This window comes from Patagioenas fasciata, chromosome 18 (genome assembly GCF_037038585.1).
Source record: "Patagioenas fasciata isolate bPatFas1 chromosome 18, bPatFas1.hap1, whole genome shotgun sequence".
Classification (NCBI taxonomy): Eukaryota; Metazoa; Chordata; class Aves; order Columbiformes; family Columbidae; genus Patagioenas; species Patagioenas fasciata.
The window spans coordinates 12,247,235-12,272,299 of record NC_092537.1 but is presented as its reverse complement, the minus strand read 5'-3'; the positions used below and the strand labels follow the sequence as shown (position 1 = coordinate 12,272,299).

Genomic DNA, 25,065 nt, shown 5'->3' with positions numbered 1-25,065 from the left:
TCACTTGTGCCTCTCACCCATTTGGTCACTGGCCGTGGTGGGATCACTGTGGTGATGGAATCACTTTGGTTATTTGGATCTGTTTTGGTGACTGATCACTTTCGGCACTAGGATGTTTATATACATTAGATATATATTTTTAAAAACTGAGGGGAGAAAAGGCCATCTAGAGGCTCTCAAGGGCCAGTGCCCTCCCCAGCAGTGTGTGCTCCCCCCACCCTAGAAATAATACCTTGAAAATTCTTCCAGTGCGATTCTCAGGGGAGCCCCTGCTCCCAACGCCCTGGCCCTGGACCCCCCTGACTCCCCCACCTCCACCAACCCCGTCTGATCTCTGGCCGTCCATGGTGGCCGTGGCTTTCTGGGGGGCAGGGGGTGGTGGAGGCCATGGGCGGTGGGTGAGGAGGGGGCAGCCAGGCGGGCTGGGGGTTGTGGGGCAAGGAAGCCCAGAAGGGGCTGAAGCTCCCGCGGGCACAGGCCATGGAGGCGATGGGGCTGCTGCTGCTCTGCCGGCTCTCAGGGGTTTACAGCTTGGAGAACGTGACCAGAGCGTCGGGGACGTTGGGTGGCGTGGCCAGCGTGTTGCTGGGGGTGCACATCTGCGGGGGTGTCAGATCGGTCACGGATGGTTTTTTGGAGTCCCAACCTGCCAGCCTCCCCATCGCTGGAGATCTGGCTGCATCCCGCACCAGGGGATGCTCGAAGCCCAGCTCTGGCGGGTATTGGGTTACCCAGCGCTGCAGGGTCTGGGTGGCGCCCCCAGAACATGGGTGCTGCCTGGGGAGGATCTCCAGCCCAGGCAGGGCCAGCTCGGGCTGCGAAGGACATTTTGGACATCCAGGGTCCTCAAAGCACTGTGGTGCAGTGGGTTTGGGGAGGGGACACTGCTCTGATACCAGCTGCTCCGTGCAGGGAGCGGTAGGGATGGGGTGATGCAATGAGGACCAGCACGATGGGTGGGGAGGGTTTTGGGGTCCCACAGGAGCCTCTTCACCCAGCTCCCTGTGCCCCTGCTCTGCTTCGCACCCCATTAGGGCACAGAAAGCCAGGCAGGGCCCCCCGGGACATGAGGCACTGGCCGGGCCCCTCGCGGTTCCCGGTACGGGCCCTGCTTTCTGTGTGCTGAACTGAATTTAGTGCCCTACCCACCGTCCCCCAGGACAGACCCGGCCCTTTTTGAGGCCAATCTTGCCAAAAGCCCCAGGAGCTCAGTGTGAAAGTGAGAAGTTAAATGATTCCTCACACCACCATTCAACACAAGAACTGGAGGTTTTTGATACCTGCTTTCTTGTAGGTGTCCTACTGAGCACCAGCAAAAAGCCAAGAGTGTTGCTCAGCAGCACCAACCACATCTTCCAGGAATTAGTGTTCAAAATGAACCAGGGGCAGCAGAAGGCAATCACCAGCCCCACAGACAGCAAAGGAGAAGTCTGCAAGATCCCCTAAGGCTGGAATAGACTGTTGGCATCTGCTCTCCACGGCAAAACCGCAGGAGAGCGTAGAGGGAAAAGAAATGAAAGTCAGTGACAGTGAAAAATGGGTGGCGAAACACAGGAGGTGGCTGACACAAAAAGACCCTCCCAGGAGCAAGCCATGACTTCTGGACCCAGCACCTCTGGCCCGGGATGAAGGCTTGCCCATTGCAGTGCGGCCACTTGGGGTGCAAAAATGAGGTTTCAGAGGGGCTCTTGCCCCCCAGTGTCTTGCTCTGCCTGGAGGCCCCTGGACAGGACGCCTCTTCCCCAGTCAGTGCTGGCAAAAACCATCTGGGGACACGCTCCATCCTCCGGAACTCTTCCTCATGTGACTCGCAGCTCACGTGTGACAGCGCTGCTCGAAACTTGGCCGTCTCTAAGAACAGGCTTGCTTTGGGATGTGGGCTTCACTCTCAGAGGAATCAGGGCAGCCCTGCTTTCTGTGTTGGGGTCTCCCTTTCAGCTATGGAGCAACTTCAGTTCGCAGCGCAAAAGGATCTTGCAATACTGTGTAGATAGCAGCACCATTTCTGAAGCATCAGAGGAGATGTCAGAGCCATCAGGCTGAGGGACGGGAATCCCAGCAAAAGATTGCCCGTGTTTCAAAAGGGAGGCAGCCGTGCCCGCTGGAGAACCTCTCTCACAGCTCCATCCCCAGCAAAGAGCTGTCTCTAGAGCAGTTCGTGCTGCTTACGGTCAAGATCAGCCTTTGCATTTGAACCGCCTTCCTGCACAGAGGACAGGAAACATACTCTGGTTTATGTCTTTATAGCTGAAAAGGCCAAGACAGTGTTCACGAGGAAGCAAGCGATGAGCACATTTCCTGGTCAGCAGCCACTGGCTCGTGCCAACGGTCAAGAGAGGCAGAAGAAATCCCTTCAGAACAGCTCCCTCTCCAAAGACATCCGTCTGCCTTGATCAGCCGCAGGGAAAGGCATCCTAAACCAGGCACTTTGGCCTTGTTTTCAGTCCAGGTTCCCAGGTGCTGGTGCACTTGTGAGCCAGTCACTGCACATCTGCCACGAAGGGGAATCGCCTCCGAGGCCACTGTGCCGTGGGGAAAGGAAAGGATTAAACGTCAGGAGAGTTTGATTGAGTACACAACACGGATAAAGCCACTCTCTCTGCAATTAAAACTGAGGGTATTTAATTCAGTAAAGTGAGATTTCATTCCCCATGACTTGTCTGATTGTATTTTGAATCTGGGCACGGGCTGCAGTGACCTGCCCCAAAATATGAGGTGTCACCAGCTACAATGTAGGTGGTGAAGTGGGAAAGGCAGGAGGGACCCTCAGCACCTCCCATCCCGTGGATAACTTCATCACAATGACCAGGGCGGCGCCCGCTGGCTCCTGGGGCGGCTGTTGCCGGGCAACAGAGACACTATATTGTCCCCTGTCACCTGTGCCCCGTGCCCATTTGGTCACTGGCCGTGGTGGGATCACTTGCCGTGGTGGGATCACTGTGGTGGTGGACTCATTTTGGCAGTTGGATCGCTTTTGGTGGTGGGATCGCTATTAGTGGTTGCATCACTTTTGTTGGTGGGATCACTTCTGGTGGTTGCATCGCTTTTGGTGGTGGAATCGCTTTTGGTGGTTGAACCGCTTTTGGTGGTTTGATCACTTTCGGCACTTGCATTGCTTTGGTGACTGGATCACTTCCATCGCTCGGATTGCTTTCGGAACTTGGATCTGTTTTGGTGACTGATCGCTTTCTGTGGCAAGAAGGAGCAGGAGAAAGGCTGCTGTCTGTCCATCCCTCCAAGATCACCTCCGGACAGAAAAGCTCCTGTCTCCCTACTTCGGGTTCAGTGTTTTCAGGCAGAACAGCAGCGATGGCCACACGCAGTCTGCTGGAGATGCTGGATGCTGCCATCGGGACACCCCAAGTTGGGGTTGTGGATTTGGTGGCGCTGCACAAGCTGCTGAAAGCCATGATCATCGGGCAGCCGGACCAGCAGGAGCTGTCCGTCCTGGAGCCAGGGCAGAGCCCGACCCCCAGCTTAGGGAAGGACAAGGTCACGAAGGAACAGCCTGGCCAGGAAGAGAAGGAGAGAGACATCTGCAAGGTAGAACCTCTTGCTGGTCCCTGGGTGCTCCCCCACGAGACGCCCCCTCCTCTGGGCTCCGCGCTGCCCTTGTGCTGCCCTCAGCCCAAGGGCTGGGTTAAGCCCGAGCTCCCGCAGCAGAGCACAGCGGGGTCCAGGTCCCCAGGGACCCTCCCCTGGGCTCACCCCGACACCCGCTCTCCCAGAAAAGGGCTTCGCTTCAGGATCTGTGGGAGGAGATCAACAAGTTTAAGGAGGTGCAGTCCGGCCTGGCAGAAGACATGCGGGAGATGCAGGAGGCGCATGTCGGCCTGGCAGAGGACATGCGGGCGATGCAGGAGGCGCATTCCGGCCTCGCAGAGGACATCCAGGAGATCCAGGAGACGCTTGGCCTGGTGGGTGTCCCCTGGTGCCCCAGCAGGGAGCTGGGCCCTCGTCCCCTCCCCGCTTCTCTCCCTGTCAGCCTGCGCCCCTGCTCTGTGGCCATCGTTGTCACCAGCGTGGAGGGCAGCAGGAGGGAAGAGTGGGAAGGGTGTCCCAAGAGTTGCTAAGGCACTTTTGAACTAGGGAGCCCTCAAAACAGAACCATGGGAGGGGAAGGAGGGGAGATAAAGCTCTGCTCATGGAATTCCGCCGCGGCCCCCAGGCACAGCCCTGCCCAGCGTCTCTGTGCCTCCTGCCCCATTCATTTGGGGATTCTCTTTAAATCCCGCTCCCACATCTGAACGGGTGTCCCTCTCCTCACCCAGCTCCAGGGGAAGCCCCAGGACGCTGCCGGGCTGCGCAGGGACAGGAGGCGGCTGCGTCCCCGCTCCCTCGGGGACACCAGCCCTCCTGCCTCGGGGCACAGCCTGTGGGTTGGGGGTGCTGGGCAGTGATGCTGGGGGTCCCATCCCTGGCCGGGCTGACCCCGTGATGCCTTTGCATTTGGGCTCTCACGTGGAACACGACTTTATCCCCGTGAGATGGTGGTTTGGGGACAGGGACTGGGGACATGGCGGGGGGTTCTGGGGTCTGTCCTCACGGCTGCCCAGCTGCCAGTAACCCTGCTGCCCTTTGCCTCTTCTTCCCAGGAAGGTGCTGGGGGCCAGTCTGCCCCCGCCAAGCCCACCCAGGTGGCCACGGACAGCCAGGCCAGGAAGAGCTCAGCACTGGGGCCGAAGGGACGTGGGATACAGCCTGGGATGGAGACCAGCAAGGGGACTGCAGGGTCTGGCTCCCCGGGGATGCAAGCAGGGACACAGGGGGAACCAGTGACCCCTGTGAAGTTGTCAGGCGCTCCCTCTGACCACATGAGGTCTACTGATGCCGGTGTCACCAGCCCGGGGATGCAGCCAGGACCACGGGGCAGCCAGGCCAGCACCCGCCTGGGAAGACAGCCAGGGGCCCCTGACACCCAGACCAGCACCTTGGGGAAACAGCCAGGATCACCTGGGACCCACACCACCACCCCTGGGGTGCAGCCTGGGTCCTCCAGCTCCCAAACCACCATCCCAGGGGATGCCGAAGAGCGGGCCATGCCCTGGCGCTCCTCGGGCTCCACCATCATCTCCAGCTATGAGTCGGAGATGCGAGAGGTTCTCTCCCAGGTTGGGCAGCTCGGCAACGTCTGCACTGGTCTGAAGGAGGAGGTGGAGCAGCTGAAATCTGCAAAAGCAGAACGCGCGGATCTTGAGAACGTGCGCCGGCTCTTCCCGGAGGGAGGTGAGAGCACGGGGAGGCTGGCGGGGGTTGTTTGGTGTGGGGACACCCTGGCTCAGGGGCCCGTCATGCTCAGAGCCTGGCCCCAAGGGTGAGACCCCCTCACCAACAGCACATCCCCTTGCACCATGTCCCTCTAGGCCGGCAGAGCATCACCAGCATCCTGGCCGACCTCAAGTGCCAGATGTCGTTCCTGCAAGACATGGCCAGGGCCCTCCACGGGCAGGAGGAGAAGGTGAGCCGGCAGCAGTCCCCGAGGGGCTGCGGGGATGCCAGTTTGGGCAGGGAGGGGGCAGCCGAAGGGTCCCCGTGCCGGAATGACACAGGGGGCTGTGCCCTCACTGCCCCCACTGCCGTTCCCAGATCAGCAAGGTGGAGGATGCTCCCAGAAAGATGAGGGCGGCTGGAGCCGGCAGGAAAGCAGACGGCAGCGGCCAGATGACCCAACAGCCGCGGTAAAAGGATGGGAGAGGGTTTCCTACCCCGCAGGGCTGTGAGGGAGCCTGGGGTCTGGGAGCATCCCAGTTTGGGGGGCAGGGGACACCCCCACAAAGGCTAAGCCTGCCCCTGCCCCCGTCTCGCTGGCCAGGCCCAAGGGACAGAAGGTCAAGGCAGAGCGGAAGGAGTTGGGGAAGCAGCAGGAGCCGACTCAGGCCCAGCTGGAGCAGTTTGCGGCCGAGTATGTGAATAAGTTGGTGATGGAGACAGCACAGCAGCTGCAGGCAGAGGTGAGGCCCGGGGGCAGTGCTCCCAGCCCCCGCTGGCTCGGGGGTGTCCTGGCGGGGTCCCAGCCACGGCCCCTGGCTGGATGGGGTCATGGAGGCTCCACGGCACCTGCGCTTGTGGGCCGCATCCAGCCCGGCTCAGAGCTGATTCCTCCTCCCCTGCCAGCAGGTGGACGAGCCGAGAGCGACGGTGCAGAGCGGGGGACACGAGCAGGCAGGGTGCCACGTCTGCAGCCCGGACACCATGGTGCTGCTGGAGAAGCTCCTCCAGCGCTGCGAGAAGCTCGAGGAGCAGGTGGCGTCCCTGGCCCAGAAGGCGGGCGGCAAGGTGGACAATTATGAAAAGTGGAGGAGACAGGTAAGGAGATGCAGTGTAGGGGGCTTGAGCTGCTAGGACTCCCCAGGCATTTCTGCTTTGCTGTAACGCGGGGGAGCCCCTGGCTGCCCCCCTAATTGGCTTGTGGGAGTCAGCAGCATGGAAGGGAATTAAAGCCTTGGAGAAAATGTTCTGCTTGCACTGAAAGCCCGTGGCCACCAGCCAAAATACCCTGGGTCTTTCCCTGCGGGGCAGCCACCCTCCTTGCTCAGCCCCGCCTTGTCCTCTTAGTCCCTGCAGCAGGACGAGCAGCTCAAGTGCCTCCAGGCCAGCATCATGCAGCTCCAAAAGGACTATGAGAAGTTCAGCTCGGGCCTTGCAAACCTCCAGCAGGATCACCAGCAGGAGCAGAATGACATCAAGGTGAGTGTCTGTAACCTGCAGGCAGAGCCCAGGCTGGGACCCCAAGGGATCTGTCCCCCTGCCACCCTGCTCACAGCCCTGCACAGCTTCCCGATGCCTTTCCTGGAGGTTTCTGATGGGCTGGGGAGGCAGGGGGTGCTCGGCTGGCCGGGGGTCAGCTCCGACCCTACCGTGGCATCACGGGCTACTTTTTGCCTGGGAATCGATGAGGTACGGGCTCGAGGGTCCCTGGTGCCAGCCAAGGGTGTCCTGGGCAGGGTGACAAACACCCCTTGTCCCTTGGGTGCCGGCTGACAGAACCAGCCAGGGGGAGGGAGGATTTCCAGCCCGGCTGCGGGTCCTTTGCCAGGTCCCTCTGTGATCCTGAGTCCCTTCGGCTGGTGGGACCAACCCCACGGGGGCGATGGGGTGAACAGATCCACGTAGCCACTTCTCCCTCTCCCGTTGTCCCTCCATCCTGTCTCCAACCGCTCTCCTGCCTTTCCCCATTGCTAGAAGGTAGACAAGGCCGCCCTGGCTGACAAAGTCAGTCGCAGCCAGTTTGAGGCGTGCATGGAGCAGCTGAACAAGGGGATGGAGAAGGTGACGAGCCGGGTGACAGGCCAGGAGCAGGACTGTCAACAGTTCCAGCAAGAGCTCCAAAGGCAGATGGACTGTAAGGTGAGGGCTCGTCCCCTTCATGCAGAACTGGCACCTTGGGGGCCTGGCAGCCTGAGGCAGCATCCTTGCGAGGGTGCCCCCTCCCGGCTGTCCCCCTGGGGACCGCCATGTCCCATCCTGGGGTAGATGGCTGAGGGTGTCACCCGTCCACAGCTGGACCGCCGGGAGCTGGGGGCGTTCCGGCAGCAGCAGGAGGAGCGTTGGAAGAGCCTCAGCCGGCAGCTGCAGAAGGTGCTGCAGCCAGAGCGTGACGATGCCGCTGGGATTAGGAAGTGAGTGCGATGGGGACAGCGGTGGCTTTGGCAGTGCCGGCCCTGTTCCTGCTGGCTGTCCCAGCTCGTGCCGCTGTGGTACCCTGGCGTGGGAGCCCAGTGGGCAGCGCCCCTGGGGATGCTGAGCAAGTGGCTGTGCCTTGTGCTCCTGCCAGCTGCAGCTTCCCAGCGACGGAGGCGGCACAATGAGGGGGCACATGTGGGAGGAGCCGTCCTGAACCAATCTTGGGGGGTGGGTGCAGAGGCTTTTTGTGGCAGGGGACGGTGTGCAGGTGGGGCTGTGCCCCCCAGGAGCTCCCCAGCCCTTTTCTCCTCTCTCCAGGCAGCTGCTGCCTGGTTTCCATTGCCTGTCCTGCGACCGGCCCGTCAACATGCTGGCGCCTGGACCGTGAGTAACTGCCCCCCGAACAGGGAGCGCCCCCTGACCCCTCCCTGGAATCGAGTGACACATGGGGAGGGGTCACTGCCAGGCACTGAGCACCCCGTGTCCTGTCCCACAGGGAGCGGACGGGCGAGTGCAGATACCCCACTGTTCCGCGGAGCTGCGGGGGCGCACACACCGTCAGGCCCCCACGCTTCCAGCCCCAACCGCCCAGCATTCCACGGCCATCCCAAGCCAGTGCCCGCAGCCCCAACAAGGTAGGGATGATGGAGGTGGGGAGGGGGATGCTGAGCCTGCGGGGGGATCTGTGTCTCAATTTCCCCACGGAGAGCTGGCTGGGGGAGGGTTGCTGGGGGATGCGGAATGGGGCCCCGTGTTTGGGTCACACGCTCTCCCCTTCCCAGAAGGACGCGATGCAGCTGTTGGGCCAGGACGGCACTGATGGGAACCAACAGAACAAGCAGCCGTCTGTAACGGAGAGCTCTGAGCTGTCCTCAAAGCAAAGGGGGACGCCAAACACCACGACCTCAATGAGCCGGCCAAGTATGGCCCTGTCAGGGCACCGGGGGGCAGAGGACACCCTGCTGTCTGGGGGGACGGGTCTGTGCCCACAGCTGGGCTGGGTGGGACGGGAGTCTGGGGTCTGGGCTGGGATGCGGGGGCAGCACTGGCTGCTGGGGCAGCCGCTCCTTGTGGTGGAGCTGGAGTGAGCTGGGGGCACATGGGGGGTGGTGCTGGCAGTGTGGGACAACAGCCTGTGTGCTTCAGGGTGGGGGCAGGACCCTGTTTGTGGGTGTCTGTGGCTGACCCTGCCCCTCGCCCCCAGGTACCTCCTCCTCACTGCAGCACCAACCCGCCGCGCCGAAGAACCGATCTGCCTCGTCTCCCGCACGCCTCACCCAGGCACCGAAGCTGCTGGTGCACCTCCTGCCACTCCGCAATAAATCAGTGCCCTGACAGCCGGGCAGGACGGGGGTCCCGGGCCCCGGTCCCACCGCCTCGGGCGCTGAGCAAGCAACAGCTACAATAAACGGCCATGAGCAACCAAGTGCCAGTGTGGTCTGAGTGGAGGGCCCTGGGGCAGGATGGGAGAAAGCCCCCCTGTGTTTGCTTTTTCAGGAGACAAATAAGTGCTAAAAAGGCACTTTGGGGGTGCCCAGGTGGATCCAGTGGTATCCAGACCCCCTCCAGAGGGAGCACTGGGAGCAAACCAGTGGGCACCAGGGCAGAGCCAGCAAAGGCCCATCCTGCACCCCGGGTGGGGCTGAGGTGTCCATGGGCTTAAGAAGCACCCCCTGGGCCTAACTGGGGGGACGGGGTGAGGAGGTAACCAGGCAGCTGTGCAAGATGCCGGGCTGACTGTCGGCAGCCGGGAGAGCAGCAGCAGGAGCCGAGCTGCAAGGCCGGGCAAGGCCGAGCTGTCACAGGAGCTCTGCTTGACAACAGGTTGACCGTGAGCCAGCAATGTCTCCCGTGGTCAAGAGGCCAATGGTACCTGGGCTGCGTGAGTAGGAGTGTGGCCAGCAGGTCAAGGGAGGTGAATCCTCCCCCTCTGCTCTGCACTCGTGAGGCCCCATCTGAGTGGTGTGTCCAGTTCTGGGCACCCCAGTTTAAGAAGGACAAGGAATTACTGGGGAGAGTCCAGCGGTGGCTACAAAGGTGCTGAGGGGTTGGTGCAGACTTCTTGTTTATAATTATGGAATTTGAGTAAAGCCTTTCTATGAACTGTGAAACAAAAGGACTTCCAAGTTGAATTGGACAAGAGAAGCATCTGAGGGCATCTGCACAACTAAACAAAGAACCTGGGTCTCCCAGATATCACCAAGCCAAAGCGCTGCTCTGCGTGTTCTAGCACAGCAATTAAGAGCTCAGAACCGAGCGGCTGCTGCTTCCCTAAGCAATCAGATGCAGTGAGCCAAGGCTGGCCTGGATGTCGTGGAGCTGTGGCAGCTCTTGGACTCGCTGTACAGGAAGCTCCTGAGTTCACCGTGGGACAGAAAACGACTGTGTAAGTGTCCCATACAGTCCCAACCGTACTGGAACAGAAAGGCACCCATGGGTTATCTCCCTCGAGATTCCTGAATACCAGGCGGTACTGGTGGAACTGGATGATGTGAATGTTGTCGTTACCAACACTGTCACTGAAGCCCCTTTCCTCAGTGGGTCTGTTTCAGAGCCTGTGGTCCAGGATTGCTTGGAAACAATGGGAGCTGTTTCCTCCAGCAGACGGGATTTAATGGAACAGGCGCTGGAAGATGCCGAAGACTCCTGGTTCACTGATGGAAGCAGCTTTGTAAAGCAAGGAGTAGATAGAGCGGGGGATGCCCTAACAACTACCCACGAGGTAATCGAAGGCAAACCTTTGTCTCCTGGGACTTCTGCCCGGACAGCTGCACGTACACGAGCTTTAAAATTATCCAACGAGAAGAAGATTAATATTTGGACAGATTCCAAGTGTGCTTTGGGAGTGGTGCGTGCCCATGGAGCATTTGAGAAGGGCCACATTTATTAACAGCACAAGGAGAAGAGATTAAATGTGATACTCCAGTTGTTGGAAGCTGTGCTGTTACTAGGAAAGTTGTCACCATGCATTTCAAGGAGCATCAAGAAGGAGACACTGATCAGGAAACTGGAAATAAATTGGCAGCTGATACTGCGAGACGAGCTGCTGGGAAGAGAGAAATGAGAGGGATGTCTCTGAGCCCGGACGGCTGCCTCCTCGAACCAGCATCAGTAAACTCTGCCTTGCAGTGTGTTAACAGAGACCTTCTCGGGTTGGCCAGAAGCATTCCCCTGCTCAACTAGTAAAGCTAGAACAGTAACTAAAGCTTTGTAAAATGAGACCGTACCCCGATTGGGGGTACCCGCTGTGATGTCCTCTGCTAGGGGGCCCCCTTTTGTTGCACAGGTAGTGCTGCAAGTCAGTAAAGCATTAGAGATCGATTGGCAGTTGCAGACTCCCTGCAAGCCTTAAGCAAGTGAGCAGGTAGAAAAGAAAATGAATCATTTAATGAAACAGCAGATAAACAGAATTGCCAGGACACTAACTGGAAGTAGAATCAAGCACGGCTCACCAGAGGAGACGGCGTGAACAGCCCCGCCAGGAGCTGCTCAACCACCCTGTGGCACCGCTGACTGCAGCCCAGGACCTCGGTGCCCCGACCGAGGGTCTTTCCAGCACCCTGGGTGAGGCTTCCATGCGCTGCAGGTGGGAAGGGACTTGTGGGGGGACAGCTGCGCTTGTACCTTTGTCTCCAGAGGCTTGGGATGGTCGGGGGGATGGTTTAGTGCCCCTGTATATAAACCTCAGGTATGAGTTGGCCTCTGCATCCTCTGCAGGGGCTCAGCGGAGCTCTCTGAGCCAGGGCAGTGCCCGGAGGGGGCAGGAGGGGAGAGGCAGGTGAGTTAAAGCCCGTTTGCCCTGGATTTGTGGTGTCCCCATCCTGTGCCGTCAGGTCCCTGCTGGCTCTTTCCCCAGGCAGGGACGCTCTTGGAGGCTTCCCCTGTGGGTCTTGCTCAGACTGCGAGGGTCTGGGCTCTGGAGGAGCATGGGGAGGGGTCCCCTTCATGGGGGACATGGCAGGAGGGAGGCTTTGGGATGCTTCTCTTGTTGGTGAGTGACACCCTGGACTGTCACCCTGTTTCTGTGGCCCTGCCTGGGATCATTCCCACCCATCCTTCCTCTCTTCTCAGGGGGATGATGACTTAGAAAAGGAGAAGATCCTCTTGGCGTCCCTGAAGAAAGCGCCATACACCACTTCACGTCTGTCAGCATCCCGTCCGTCCTTCTGCCCTTCGCCGCACCACGATTTCTCCGAGGTTACGCAGTTATTTCTGGCGATCCCGAGGAAAGTGCCCTACTGCGCTTCACCTCTCCCAGCGTCCCGGCCGTCCTCCCTGCTCCTGACCACCATTTCTGAGAGGCTTTCTTAGAGCAATGGGTTTAAAAGCCCAAGTCTCTTTTGCCTTGTGTTCCCCCTCCATGAGAGGCCCCCAGTCTGGCCTGTTTCTCTGCTGTACCTTTTAAGTTGTTTCTTATCTCATAATTAAAGTATTTTTTAAAGCGCAAACGTCTGAGACTCTGATACCGGAAACCTGGGGCCAAGAACATTTCTGTGACAGTTTGTGCACGTGAATCCGCGTGTGGCACTGCTTTGCTGATGGAGCTGGGAAGGAAACACTCGTCCTTCTCTGGAGCCAAAAACCACATGCGGTGGTTGGAGAAACTGCCAGTTTGACCCGGAAAGATGGAGCCAGAATTTGAGGGCAGAAATCAGTTGCCCCGGGTCCTTGGGTCTGGAGATTGTTCCGCGATGTTCTTCTGGTTTTTAAAGGCCGTCTTCCAGAAAACAACAATCCCAAGTGAAGTGCCCAGGCTGTTTTTCCCTCCCCACGCATTTCCCTGTGTGATCTGCTCTGTGACCCCGCGTGAGCAGGGGTTGGACTGGGGGATCTGCAGAGGTCCCTTCAGCCCCACCAGGCTGGGATCCTGTGACTCTGCACTGCGGTTCCCCAGCACCCCCAGGATGTTCCACAGCCCACGGGCAACCGCAGCTTTTCCTTCGTGGGCCGATTTCTCAAAAAGCCCTGGCTCTTGTGCTGGGCTTCACCTCCCGTCCGGGTACCCCGGGGTGAGAGCGGGGCCTCTCCGGTGCCTTCCGCGGGCTCTGTCCGGTCGGAGCAGCAAGGCCGGCGATGGGGAGGGGTTCCCGGGGAGGGCAGAGCCCGTCCCGCGGGGCTGTGGGGACGTTTCTAGGCAGGCTCCGCACTAAACAGCCCCGTTGCCGCGGCAGGGGGGCATTCCCAGCCCGGCGCTGCGGTAGACAGACCCGTTGCTACGGCTGCGGGGCCTTGCAGACCGGAGTCCGCGCGGCGCAGCCCCCGTCGCTATGAGAACGGGGTCCTTCCAGTGCGGGCGGCGCGCAGCATGGCGGTGCCCCTGCTGAGTGCCGCGCTGAGCGGCGTCCGGAGCGGGCGGGCGTTCGGCACGGCCGGTGAGTCCCGGGCCGGGGAGCCCCGGTTCCCCTGCGCGGGCAGCGGGAGCCGCTTGCGGCGTGGCGGGGAGAGCGCTCGGGCGGCTGAATTGCTGGCGTGGCCGGCTCGGGGAGGCGGGGGTGGCTCCGGCTCTTCCCGGGCTCTCTCGGCCTCGTCTCTTGCGCTCTGGAGAAAGCGGGAACTCTCTGGAAACGAAGAGATGGACTGAAAGGCAGAGGCAATGCTACTGTTCGGCGGCATTCTTTATTTCATCAGCGCTGGGCAGCACTGGGGATCCTCCGGCTTCAGTTATAATTGTTAGTTATAATTGCCTTGTTTCTTACTGGCAACGCGTCATACGTATAAACTAAGCTCTCTGGTTCTAATCAATGCGTTACTGAATCTTCTGTCTCCCTCTTGTCATGCAGAAGGATCTAAAAGTTGAAAATAGCCCTTCTTTTTGCAGGTGCTCAGAAAGCGTTTACCGTGTCATTGGTTAACGATGGGTGCATCTTTTGTAAGTGAGTCACGGTGTACATGAGTTGAGCAGCTTCTCTCCACTCTCCATTCCCAGCTGCGCTCTCACGCGGGCAGCCCCGCTGCGGCCGATGCCCGGCGAGGATATTGATGTCAGCAACTTAGAAGCGCTGGAAAAATCGCACAGTTTCGGTCGGTCCTTGAGGCTGGCGGAGAAGGAGCAGGAAGCCGCGCTGGGGCGGACGGCCCAGCAGCACAGCAGCCTGGAGCAGGAATGTGCAGAGAGCTGGAGAAGCTGGGAGAATTTTTGACGAGCCTTCGTTTTCCACCTCTGTTTCACAGACTCTGGGGTGCTGTGGGGAAGTAGTTGCCTGCCAGAGTGCTGCAAGAAAAGAGAATCACCTCAGCTCTTGTGCTCGTATTGTTTCCAGCCGCAGCCTCAAGATGCGAACCTTTAGCACGTTTGACTTGTACAGAAAGCACGAGGACGCCATGACCCCGGCAGGGCTGGCGTTTTTGCAGTGGCAGTGGGACAGCTCCGTTACCTGGGTCTTCCGTCAGCTTCTCAGTAAGAAATGGCCCATGCGGGGGGCTGGGGGAGCCGTGATGCGGCCCTGGGGTGAGGCACAGGGCCGGTGAACGAGCTGTGCCTGTGGGCTTCTGCTTGGTCTGAGGAAACCACCTCTTAAAATGCCATTTTGAATGAGCATTTTCAAATAACACCGAGAGCCTTCACCAGGGTGTGCTCGACCAGCCCTGGTGGGTGTGGGGGGGGCCCTTGTTAGTGATGGGGGACCTTGGGGTTCAGATCTGCGCCGTCTCGCTGACACTGTCTGTCACCCCTTTACAGATACTGTCCCCTGTCACTTGTGCCTCTCACCCATTTGGTCACTGGCCGTGGTGGGATCACTGTGGTGATGGAATCACTTTGGTTATTTGGATCTGTTTTGGTGACTGATCACTTTCGGCACTAGGATGTTTATATACATTAGATATATATTTTTAAAAACTGAGGGGAGAAAAGGCCATCTAGAGGCTCTCAAGGGCCAGTGCCCTCCCCAGCAGTGTGTGCTCCCCCCACCCTAGAAATAATACCTTGAAAATTCTTCCAGTGCGATTCTCAGGGGAGCCCCTGCTCCCAACGCCCTGGCCCTGGACCCCCCTGACTCCCCCACCTCCACCAACCCCCTCTGATCTCTGGCCGTCCATGGTGGCCGTGGCTTTCTGGGGGGCAGGGGGTGGTGGAGGCCATGGGCGGTGGGTGAGGAGGGGGCAGCCAGGCGGGCTGGGGGTTGTGGGGCAAGGAAGCCCAGAAGGGGCTGAAGCTCCCGCGGGCACAGGCCATGGAGGCGATGGGGCTGCTGCTGCTCTGCCGGCTCTCAGGGGTTTACAGCTTGGAGAACGTGACCAGAGCGTCGGGGACGTTGGGCGGCGTGGCCAGCGTGTTGCTGGGGGTGCACATCTGCGGGGGTGTCAGATCGGTCATGGATGGTTTTTTGGAGTCCCAACCTGCCAGCCTCCCCATCGCTGGAGATCTGGCTGCATCCCGCACCAGGGGATGCTCGAAGCCCAGCTCTGGCGGGTATTGGGTTACCCAGCGCTGCAGGGTCTGGGTGGCACCCCCAGAACATGGGTGCTGCCTGGGGAGGATCTCCAGCCCAGGCAGGGCCAGCTCGGGCTGCGAAGGACATTTTGGACATCCAGGGTCCTCAAAGCACTGTGGTGCAGTGGGTTTGGGGAGGGGACACTGCTCTGATACCAGCTGCTCCGTGCAGGGAGCGGTAGGGATGGGGTGATGCAATGAGGACCAGCACGATGGGTGGGGAGGGTTTTGGGGTCCCACAGGAGCCTCTTCACCCAGCTCCCTGTGCCCCTGCTCTGCTTCGCACCCCATTAGGGCACAGAAAGTCAGGCAGGGCCCCCCGGGACATGAGGCACTGGCCGGGCCCCTCGCGGTTCCCGGTACGGGCCCTGCTTTCTGTGTGCTGAACTGAATTTAGTGCCCTACCCACCGTCCCCCAGGACAGACCCGGCCCTTTTTGAGGCCAATCTTGCCAAAAGCCCCAGGAGCTCAGTGTGAAAGTGAGAAGTTAAATGATTCCTCACACCACCATTCAACACAAGAACTGGAGGTTTTTGATACCTGCTTTCTTGTAGGTGTCCTACTGAGCACCAGCAAAAAGCCAAGAGTGTTGCTCAGCAGCACCAACCACATCTTCCAGGAATTAGTGTTCAAAATGAACCAGGGGCAGCAGAAGGCAATCACCAGCCCCACAGACAGCAAAGGAGAAGTCTGCAAGATCCCCTAAGGCTGGAATAGACTGTTGGCATCTGCTCTCCACGGCAAAACCGCAGGAGAGCGTAGAGGGAAAAGAAATGAAAGTCAGTGACAGTGAAAAATGGGTGGCGAAACACAGGAGGTGGCTGACACAAAAAGACCCTCCCAGGAGCAAGCCATGACTTCTGGACCCAGCACCTCTGGCCCGGGATGAAGGCTTGCCCATTGCAGTGCGGCCACTTGGGGTGCAAAAATGAGGTTTCAGAGGGGCTCTTGCCCCCCAGTGTCTTGCTCTGCCTGGAGGCCCGTGGACAGGATGCCTCTTCCCCAGTCAGTGCTGGCAAAAACCATCTGGGGACACGCTCCATCCTCCGGAACTCTTCCTCATGTGACTCGCAGCTCACGTGTGACAGCGCTGCTCGAAACTTGGCCGTCTCTAAGAACAGGCTTGCTTTGGGATGTGGGCTTCACTCTCAGAGGAATCAGGGCAGCCCTGCTTTCTGTGTTGGGGTCTCCCTTTCAGCTATGGAGCAACTTCAGTTCGCAGCGCAAAAGGATCTTGCAATACTGTGTAGATAGCAGCACCATTTCTGAAGCATCAGAGGAGATGTCAGAGCCATCAGGCTGAGGGACGGGAATCCCAGCAAAAGATTGCCCGTGTTTCAAAAGGGAGGCAGCCGTGCCCGCTGGAGAACCTCTCTCACAGCTCCATCCCCAGCAAAGAGCTGTCTCTAGAGCAGTTCGTGCTGCTTACGGTCAAGATCAGCCTTTGCATTTGAACCGCCTTCCTGCACAGAGGACAGGAAACATACTCTGGTTTATGTCTTTATAGCTGAAAAGGCCAGGACAGTGTTCATGAGGGAGCAATCGATGAGCACATTTCCTGGTCAGCAGCCACTGGCTCATGCCAACGGTCAAGAGAGGCAGAAGAAATCCCTTCAGAACAGCTCCCTCTCCAAAGACATCCGTCTGCCTTGATTAACCGCAGGGAAAGGCATCCTAAACCAGGCACTTTGGCCTTGTTTTCAGTCCAGGTTCCCAGGTGCTGGTGCACTTGTGAGCCAGTCACTGCACATCTGCCACGAAGGGGAATCGCCTCCGAGGCCACTGTGCCGTGGGGAAAGGAAAGGATTAAACGTCAGGAGAGTTTGATTGAGTACACAACACGGATAAAGCCACTCTCTCTGCAATTAAAACTGAGGGTATTTAATTCAGTAAAGTGAGATTTCATTCCCCATGACTTGTCTGATTGTATTTTGAATCTGGGCACGGGCTGCAGTGACCTGCCCCAAAATATGAGGTGTCACCAGCTACAATGTAGGTGGTGAAGTGGGAAAGGCAGGAGGGACCCTCAGCACCTCCCATCCCGTGGATAACTTCATCACAATGACCAGGGCGGCGCCCGCTGGCTCCTGGGGCGGCTGTTGCCGGGCAACAGAGACACTATATTGTCCCCTGTCACCTGTGCCCCGTGCCCATTTGGTCACTGGCCGTGGTGGGATCACTTGCCGTGGTGGGATCACTGTGGTGGTGGACTCATTTTGGCAGTTGGATCGCTTTTGGTGGTGGGATCGCTATTAGTGGTTGCATCACTTTTGTTGGTGGGATCACTTCTGGTGGTTGCATCGCTTTTGGTGGTGGAATCGCTTTTGGTGGTTGAACCGCTTTTGGTGGTTTGATCACTTTCGGCACTTGCATTGCTTTGGTGACTGGATCACTTCCATCGCTCGGATTGCTTTCGGAACTTGGATCTGTTTTGGTGACTGATCGCTTTCTGTGGCAAGAAGGAGCAGGAGAAAGGCTGCTGTCTGTCCATCCCTCCAAGATCACCTCCGGACAGAAAAGCTCCTGTCTCCCTACTTCGGGTTCAGTGTTTTCAGGCAGAACAGCAGCGATGGCCACACGCAGTCTGCTGGAGATGCTGGATGCTGCCATCGGGACACCCCAAGTTGGGGTTGTGGATTTGGTGGCGCTGCACAAGCTGCTGAAAGCCATGATCATCGGGCAGCCGGACCAGCAGGAGCTGTCCGTCCTGGAGCCAGGGCAGAGCCCGACCCCCAGCTTAGGGAAGGACAAGGTCACGAAGGAACAGCCTGGCCAGGAAGAGAAGGAGAGAGACATCTGCAAGGTAGAACCTCTTGCTGGTCCCTGGGTGCTCCCCCACGAGACGCCCCCTCCTCTGGGCTCCGCGCTGCCCTCGTGCTGCCCTCAGCCCAAGGGCTGGGTTAAGCCCGAGCTCCTGCAGCAGAGCACAGCGGGGTCCAGGTCCCCAGGGACCCTCCCCTGGGCTCACCCCGACACCCGCTCTCCCAGAAAAGGGCTTCGCTTCAGGATCTGTGGGAGGAGATCAACAAGTTTAAGGAGGTGCAGTCCGGCCTGGCAGAAGACATGCGGGAGATGCAGGAGGCGCATGTCGGCCTGGCAGAGGACATGCGGGCGATGCAGGAGGCGCATTCCGGCCTCGCAGAGGACATCCAGGAGATCCAGGAGACGCTTGGCCTGGTGGGTGTCCCCTGGTGCCCCAGCAGGGAGCTGGGCCCTCGTCCCCTCCCCGCTTCTCTCCCTGTCAGCCTGCGCCCCTGCTCTGTGGCCATCGTTGTCACCAGCGTGGAGGGCAGCAGGAGGGAAGAGTGGGAAGGGTGTCCCAAGAGTTGCTAAGGCACTTTTGAACTAGGGAGCCCTCAAAACAGAACCATGGGAGGGGAAGGAGGGGAGATAAAGCTCTGCTCATGGAATTCCGCCGCGGCCCCCAGGCACAGCCCTGCCCAGCGTCTCTGTGCCTCCTGCCCCATTCATTTGGGGATTCTCTTTAAATCCCGCTCCCACATCTGAACGGGTGTCCCTCTCCTCACCCAGCTCCAGGGGAAGCCCCAGGACGCTGCCGGGCTGCGCAGGGACAGGAGGCGGCTGCGTCCCCGCTCCCTCGGGGACACCAGCCCTCCTGCCTCGGGGCACAGCCTGTGGGTTGGGGGTGCTGGGCAGTGATGCTGGGGGTCCCATCCCTGGCCGGGCTGACCCCGTGATGCCTTTGCATTTGGGCTCTCACGTGGAACACGACTTTATCCCCGTGAGATGGTGGTTTGGGGACAGGGACTGGGGACATGGCGGGGGGTTCTGGGGTCTGTCCTCACGGCTGCCCAGCTGCCAGTAACCCTGCTGCCCTTTGCCTCTTCTTCCCAGGAAGGTGCTGGGGGCCAGTCTGCCCCCGCCGAGCCCACCCAGGTGGCCACGGACAGCCAGGCCAGGAAGAGCTCAGCACTGGGGCTGAAGGGACGTGGGATACAGCCTGGGATGGAGACCAGCAAGGGGACTGCAGGGTCTGGCTCCCCGGGGATGCAAGCAGGGACACAGGGGGAACCAGTGACCCCTGTGAAGTTGTCAGGCACTCCTTCTGACCACATGAGGTCTACTGATGCCGGTGTCACCAGCCCGGGGATGCAGCCAGGATCACGGGGCAGCCAGGCCAGCACCCGCCTGGGAAGACAGCCAGGGGCCCCTGACACCCAGACCAGCACCTTGGGGAAACAGCCAGGATCACCTGGGACCCACACCACCACCCCTGGGGTGCAGCCTGGGTCCTCCAGCTCCCAAGCCACCATCCCAGGGGATGCCGAAGAGCCGGCCAAACCCTGGGGCTCCTCAGGCTCCACCATCATCTCCAGCTACGAGTCGGAGATGCGGGAGGTTCTCTCCCAGGTTGGGCAGCTCGGCAACGTCTGCACTGGTCTGAAGGAGGAGGTGGAGCAGCTGAAATCTGCAAAAGCAGAACGCGCGGATCTTGAGAACGTGCGCCGGCTCTTCCCGGAGGGAGGTGAGAGCACGGGGAGGCTGGCGGGGGTTGTTTGGTGTGGGGACACCCTGGCTCAGGGGCCCGTCATGCTCAGAGCCTGGCCCCAAGGGTGAGACCCCCTCACCAACAGCACATCCCCTTGCACCATGTCCCTCTAGGCCGGCAGAGCATCACCAGCATCCTGGCCGACCTCAAGTGCCAGATGTCGTTCCTGCAAGACATGGCCAGGGCCCTCCACGGGCAGGAGGAGAAGGTGAGCCGGCAGCAGTCCCCGAGGGGCTGCGGGGATGGCAGTTTGGGCAGGGAGGGGGCAGCCGAAGGGTCCCCGTGCCGGAATGACACAGGGGGCTGTGCCCTCACTGCCCCCACCGCCGTTCCCAGATCAGGAACGTGGAGGATGCTCCCAGAAAGATGAGGGGGGCTGGAGCCGGCAGGAAAGCAGACGGCAGCGCCCAGATGACCCAACAGCCGCGGTAAAAGGATGGGAGAGGGTTTCCTACCTCGCAGGGCTGCGAGGGAACCTGGGGTCTGAGAGCATCCCAGTTTGGGGAGCAGGGGACTCCCCCACAAAGGCTAAGCCTGCCCCCGTCTCGCTGGCCAGGCCCAAGGGACAGAAGGTCAAGGCAGAGCGGAAGGAGTTGGGGAAGCAGCAGGAGCCGACTCAGGCCCAGCTGGAGCAGTTTGCGGCCGAGTATGTGAATAAGTTGGTGATGGAGACAGCGCAGCAGCTGCAGGCAGAGGTGAGGCCCGGGGGCAGCGCTCCCAGCCCCCGCTGGCTCGGGGGGAGTCCTGGCGGGGTCCCGGCCACGGCCCCTGGCTGGATGGGGTCATGGAGCCTCCACGGCACCTGCGCTTGTGGGCCGCATCCAGCCCGGCTCAGAGCTGATTCCTCCTCCCCTGCCAGCAGGTGGACGAGCCGAGAGCGACGGCGCAGAGCGGGGAACACGAGCAGGCAGGGTGCCACGTCTGCAGCCCGGACACCATGGTGCTGCTGGAGAAGCTCCTCCAGCGCTGCGAGAAGCTCGAGAAGCAGGTGGCGTCCCTGGCCCAGAAGGCGGGCGGCAAGGTGGACAATTATGAAAAGTGGAGGAGACAGGTAAGGAGATGCAGTGTAGGGGGCTTGAGCTGCTAGGACCCCCCAGGCATTTCTGCTTTGCTGTAACGCGGGGGAGCCCCTGGCTGCCCCCCTAATTGGCTTGTGGGAGTCAGCAGCATGGAAGGGAATTAAAGCCTTGGAGAAAATGTTCTGCTTGCACTGAAAGCCCGTGGCCACCAGCCAAAATACCCTGGGTCTTTCCCTGCGGGGCAGCCACCCTCCTTGCTCAGCCCCGCCTTGTCCTCTTAGTCCCTGCAGCAGGACGAGCAGCTCAAGTGCCTCCAGGCCAGCATCATGCAGCTCCAAAAGGACTATGAGAAGTTCAGCTCGGGCCTTGCAAACCTCCAGCAGGATCACCAGCAGGAGCAGAATGACATCAAGGTGAGTGTCTGTAACCTGCAGGCAGAGCCCAGGCTGGGACCCCAAGGGATCTGTCCCCCTGCCACCCTGCTCACAGCCCTGCACAGCTTCCCGATGCCTTTCCTGGAGGTTTCTGATGGTGTGGGGAGGCAGGGGGTGCTCGGCTGGCCGGGGGTCAGCTCCGACCCTACCGTGGCATCACGGGCTGCTTTTTGCCTGGGAATCGATGAGGTACGGGCTCGAGGGTCCCTGGTGCCAGCCAAGGGTGTCCTGGGCAGGGTGACAAACACCCCTTGTTCCTTGGGTGCCGGCTGACAGAACCAGCCAGGGGGAGGGAGGATTTCCAGCCCGGCTGCGGGTCCTTTGCCAGGTCCCTCTGTGATCCTGAGTCCCTTCGGCTGGTGGGACCAACCCCACGGGGGCGATGGGGTGAACAGATCCACGTAGCCACTTCTCCCTCTCCCGTTGTCCCTCCATCCTGTCTCCAACCGCTCTCCTGTCTTTCCCCATTGCTAGAAGGTAGACAAGGCCGCCCTGGCTGACAAAGTCAGTCGCAGCCAGTTTGAGGCGTGCATGGAGCAGCTGAACAAGGGGATGGAGAAGGTGACGAGCCGGGTGACAGGCCAGGAGCAGGACTGTCAACAGTTCCAGCAAGAGCTCCAAAGGCAGATGGACTGTAAGGTGAGGGCTCGTCCCCTCCATGCAGAACTGGCACCTTGGGGGCCTGGCAGCCTGAGGCAGCATCCTTGCGAGGGTGCCCCCTCCTGGCTGTCCCCCTGGGGACCGCCATGTCCCATCCTGGGGTAGATGGCTGAGGGTGTCACCCGTCCACAGCTGGACCGCCGGGAGATGGGGGCGTTCCGGCAGCAGCAGGAGGAGCGTTGGAAGAGCCTCAGCAGGCAGCTGCAGAAGGTGCTGCAGCCAGAGCGTGACGATGCCGCTGGGATTAGGAAGTGAGTGCGATCGGGACAGCGGTGGCTTTGGCAGTGCTGGCCCTGTTCCTGCTGGCTGTCCCAGCTCGTGCCGCTGTGGTACCCTGGCGTGGGAGCCATGTGGGCAGCGCCCCTGGGGATGCTGAGCAAGTGGCTGTGCCTTGTGCTCCTGCCAGCTGCAGCTTCCCAGCGACGGAGGCGGCACAATGAGGGGGCACGTGTGGGAGGAGCCCTCCTGAACCAATCTTGGGGGGTGGGTGCAGAGGCTTTTTGTGGCAGGGGATGGTGTGCAGGTGGGGCTGTGCCCCCCAGGAGCTCCCCAGCCCTTTTCTCCCCTCTCCAGGCAGCTGCTGCCTGGTTTCCATTGCCTGTCCTGCGACCGGCCCGTCAACATGCTGGCGCCTGGACCGTGAGTAACTGCCCCCCGAACAGGGAGCGCCCCCTGACCCCTCCCTGGAATCGAGTGACACATGGGGAGGGGTCACTGCCAGGCACTGAGCACCCCGTGTCCTGTCCCACAGGGAGCGGACGGGCGAGTGCAGGTACCCCACTGTTCCGCGGAGCTGCGGGGGCGCACACACCGTCAGGCCCCCACGCTTCCAGCCCCAACCGCCCAGCATTCCACGGCCATCCCAAGCCAGTGCCCGCAGCCCCAACAAGGTAGGGATGATGGAGGTGGGGAGGGGGATGCTGAGCCTGCGGGGGGATCTGTGTCTCAATTTCCCCACGGAGAGCTGGCTGGGGGAGGGTTGCTGGGGGATGCGGAATGGGGCCCAGTGTTTGGGTCACACGCTCTCCCCTTCCCAGAAGGACGCGATGCAGCTGTTGGGCCAGGACGGCACTGACGGGAACCAACAGAACAAGCAGCCGTCTGTAACGGAGAGCTCTGAGCTGTCCTCAAAGCAAAGGGGGACGCCAAACACCACGACCTCAATGAGCCGGCCAAGTATGGCCCTGTCAGGGCACCTGGGGGCAGAGGACACCCTGCTGTCTGGGGGGATGGGTCTGTGCCTGCAGCTGGGCTGGGTGGGACGGGAGTCTGGGGTCTGGGCTGGGATGCGGGGGCAGCACTGGCTGCTGGGGCAGCCGCTCCTCGTGGTGGAGCTGGAGGGAGCTGGGGGCACATGGGGGGTGGTGCTGGCAGTGTGGGACAACAGCCTGTGTGCTTCAGGGTGGGGGCAGGACCCTGTTTGTGGGTGTCTGTGGCTGACCCTGCCCCTCGCCCCCAGGTACCTCCTCCTCACTGCAGCACCAACCCGCCGCGCCGAAGAACCGATCTGCCTCGTCTCCCGCACGCCTCACCCAGGCACCGAAGCTGCTGGTGCACCTCCTGCCACTCCGCAATAAATCAGTGCCCTGACAGCCGGGCAGGACGGGGGTCCCGGGCCCCGGTCCCACCGCCTCGGGCGCTGAGCAAGCAACAGCTACAATAAACGGCCATGAGCAACCAAGTGCCAGTGTGGTCTGAGTGGAGGGCCCTGGGGCAGGATGGGAGAAAGCCCCCCTGTGTTTGCTTTTTCAGGAGACAAATAAGTGCTAAAAAGGCACTTTGGGGGTGCCCAGGTGGATCCAGTGGTATCCAGACCCCCTCCAGAGGGAGCACTGGGAGCAAACCAGTGGGCACCAGGGCAGAGCCAGCAAAAGCCCATCCTGTACCCCGGGTGGGGCTGAGGTGTCCATGGGCTTAAGAAGCACCCCCTGGGCCTAACTGGGGGGACGGGGTGAGGAGGTAACCAGGCAGCTGTGCAAGATGCCGGGCTGACTGTCGGCAGCCGGGAGAGCAGCAGCAGGAGCCGAGCTGCAAGGCCGGGCAAGGCCGAGCTGTCACAGGAGCTCTGCTTGACAACAGGTTGACCGTGAGCCAGCAATGTCTCCCGTGGTCAAGAGGCCAATGGTACCTGGGCTGCGTGAGTAGGAGTGTGGCCAGCAGGTCAAGGGAGGTGAATCCTCCCCCTCTGCCCTGCACTCGTGAGGCCCCATCTGAGTGGTGTGTCCAGTTCTGGGCACCCCAGTTTAAGAAGGACAAGGAATTACTGGGGAGAGTCCAGCGGTGGCTACAAAGGTGCTGAGGGGTCTGGAGCATTTTGCTTCTGAGGAAATGCTGAGAGAGCTGGGGCTGTTGAGCTGGAGAAGAGAAGCTGAGAGGGATCTGATCAATGGGATCAATATCTCAGGGTGGCTGTCAGAGGATGGACCAGACTCTGTTCAGTGGTGCCCAACGCCAGGGTGAGGGGCAACGGGCACAGACCGAAACACAGGAGGCTCCATCTGAACATGAGCAGAAACTTGTTTGCTGGGAGGTGCCAGAGCCTGGCCCAGGCTGCCCAGAGCGTGTGTGGAGTCTCCTTCTCGGAGACATTGAAAACCTCCCGGACCCACCTGTGTGATCTGCTCTGTTGACCCTGCATGAGCAGGGCTTGGACTGGGGGATCTGCAGAGGTTTGAAACTCCCCCGGGAGTATTGGAGTCGCCGGGGCTGGAGCGTCCGGCCTGGCCTCAGGCCCACCGGGGACTCCATGTCCCAGCACCAGCAAGAGGAGAAGGGCCGGGCGGGGTCGGGAGGGGCCGGGCAGGACCGGGCGGTGCTGCTGCGGCCGGTCCAGGGCTGCCCTGAGCCCAGGGATCGGGACACCGCGGCCATGGCCACCAGGCCTGTGCGTGCTGGGGGCCGGGGGCACGAGGGCGCCCCGTGTCGCGGCCACAGGACGCAGATCGGCGGCGGTTGGTGCGGCCGATGCCGTTTGTGCGGTTGCTGCGGCCGGTGCCGTTTGTGCTGTTGGTGCGGTCGCTGCGGTTGGTGCCACGACGGGTGCTCCGTCCTGCAGCATCGCGGGAGGTGCTGTTCATCTCAGTGACTTGTGCATTTGGAGACTTCGGCTGACGCCTTGAGCTACTGGAGAGTGTGCAGAGAAGAGCAAGAGAGCTGGTGAGGGGCTGGAGCACAAGTGTGATGGGAGCGGCTGAGGGACCTGTGGGGTTCAGCTGGAGAACAGGAGCTGAGGGGAGACCTTCTGATCTCTGAACTGCTTGAAAGGAGCTCGGAGCCAGGGGCGTCAGGCTCTGCTCCCCAGGAAGAAGCACCAGGAGCAGAGGAAACGGCCTCAAGTTGCACCAGGGGAGGTTGAGGTTGGATGTGGGGAACAATTTCTTCCCCAAA

The 25,065-nt window shown here is 60.6% G+C and overlaps 2 protein-coding genes across 4 annotated transcripts; both read left to right on the top strand.

The window, feature by feature from the left end:
* The first annotated feature begins 407 nt into the window (after positions 1-407).
* Positions 408-9,049, top strand: LOC136109689 (glutamine-rich protein 2-like). 3 transcript variants are annotated; one of them, XM_071816703.1, is made up of 13 exons: positions 408-3,543; positions 3,729-3,917; positions 4,596-5,226; positions 5,364-5,458; positions 5,587-5,678; positions 5,813-5,951; positions 6,118-6,306; positions 6,556-6,687; positions 7,183-7,347; positions 7,501-7,619; positions 7,942-8,258; positions 8,406-8,544; positions 8,828-9,049. In XM_071816703.1, the coding sequence occupies exons 1-11, from the start codon at positions 3,310-3,312 to the stop codon at positions 8,009-8,011; spliced, it is 2,055 nt and encodes a 684-aa protein (XP_071672804.1). In that variant the 5' UTR covers positions 408-3,309; the 3' UTR covers positions 8,012-8,258; positions 8,406-8,544; positions 8,828-9,049. The 3 variants fall into 3 exon arrangements, with proteins under 3 accessions (XP_071672804.1, XP_071672803.1, XP_071672802.1); XM_071816702.1 differs by having other exon boundaries at positions 6,115-6,306; positions 8,409-8,544; XM_071816701.1 differs by having other exon boundaries at positions 6,115-6,306.
* A 3,857-nt stretch (positions 9,050-12,906) lies between these two features.
* On the top strand, positions 12,907-23,359 carry LOC139829328 (glutamine-rich protein 2-like). The gene is made up of 13 exons (XM_071816366.1): positions 12,907-17,858; positions 18,044-18,232; positions 18,911-19,541; positions 19,679-19,773; positions 19,902-19,993; positions 20,122-20,260; positions 20,428-20,616; positions 20,866-20,997; positions 21,493-21,657; positions 21,811-21,929; positions 22,252-22,568; positions 22,716-22,854; positions 23,138-23,359. The coding sequence occupies exons 1-11, from the start codon at positions 17,625-17,627 to the stop codon at positions 22,319-22,321; spliced, it is 2,055 nt and encodes a 684-aa protein (XP_071672467.1). The 5' UTR covers positions 12,907-17,624; the 3' UTR covers positions 22,322-22,568; positions 22,716-22,854; positions 23,138-23,359.
* The last annotated feature ends 1,706 nt before the right edge of the window (positions 23,360-25,065 follow it).

What these genes read in the sequence shown, in the direction of transcription:
- LOC136109689 (XM_071816702.1), top strand. Translation starts at nt 3,310, where the DNA reads ATGGCCACACGCAGTCTGCTGGAGATGCTGGATGCTGCCATCGGGACA. An exon ending in TCCAGGAGACGCTTGGCCTG is followed by an intron (nt 3,918 to 4,595) that starts GTGGGTGTCCCC and finishes TCTTCTTCCCAG; the next exon opens with GAAGGTGCTGGGGGCCAGTC. An exon ending in AAAGGCAGATGGACTGTAAG is followed by an intron (nt 7,348 to 7,500) that starts GTGAGGGCTCGT and finishes ACCCGTCCACAG; the next exon opens with CTGGACCGCCGGGAGCTGGG.
- LOC139829328 (XM_071816366.1), top strand. Translation starts at nt 17,625, where the DNA reads ATGGCCACACGCAGTCTGCTGGAGATGCTGGATGCTGCCATCGGGACA. An exon ending in TCCAGGAGACGCTTGGCCTG is followed by an intron (nt 18,233 to 18,910) that starts GTGGGTGTCCCC and finishes TCTTCTTCCCAG; the next exon opens with GAAGGTGCTGGGGGCCAGTC. An exon ending in AAAGGCAGATGGACTGTAAG is followed by an intron (nt 21,658 to 21,810) that starts GTGAGGGCTCGT and finishes ACCCGTCCACAG; the next exon opens with CTGGACCGCCGGGAGATGGG.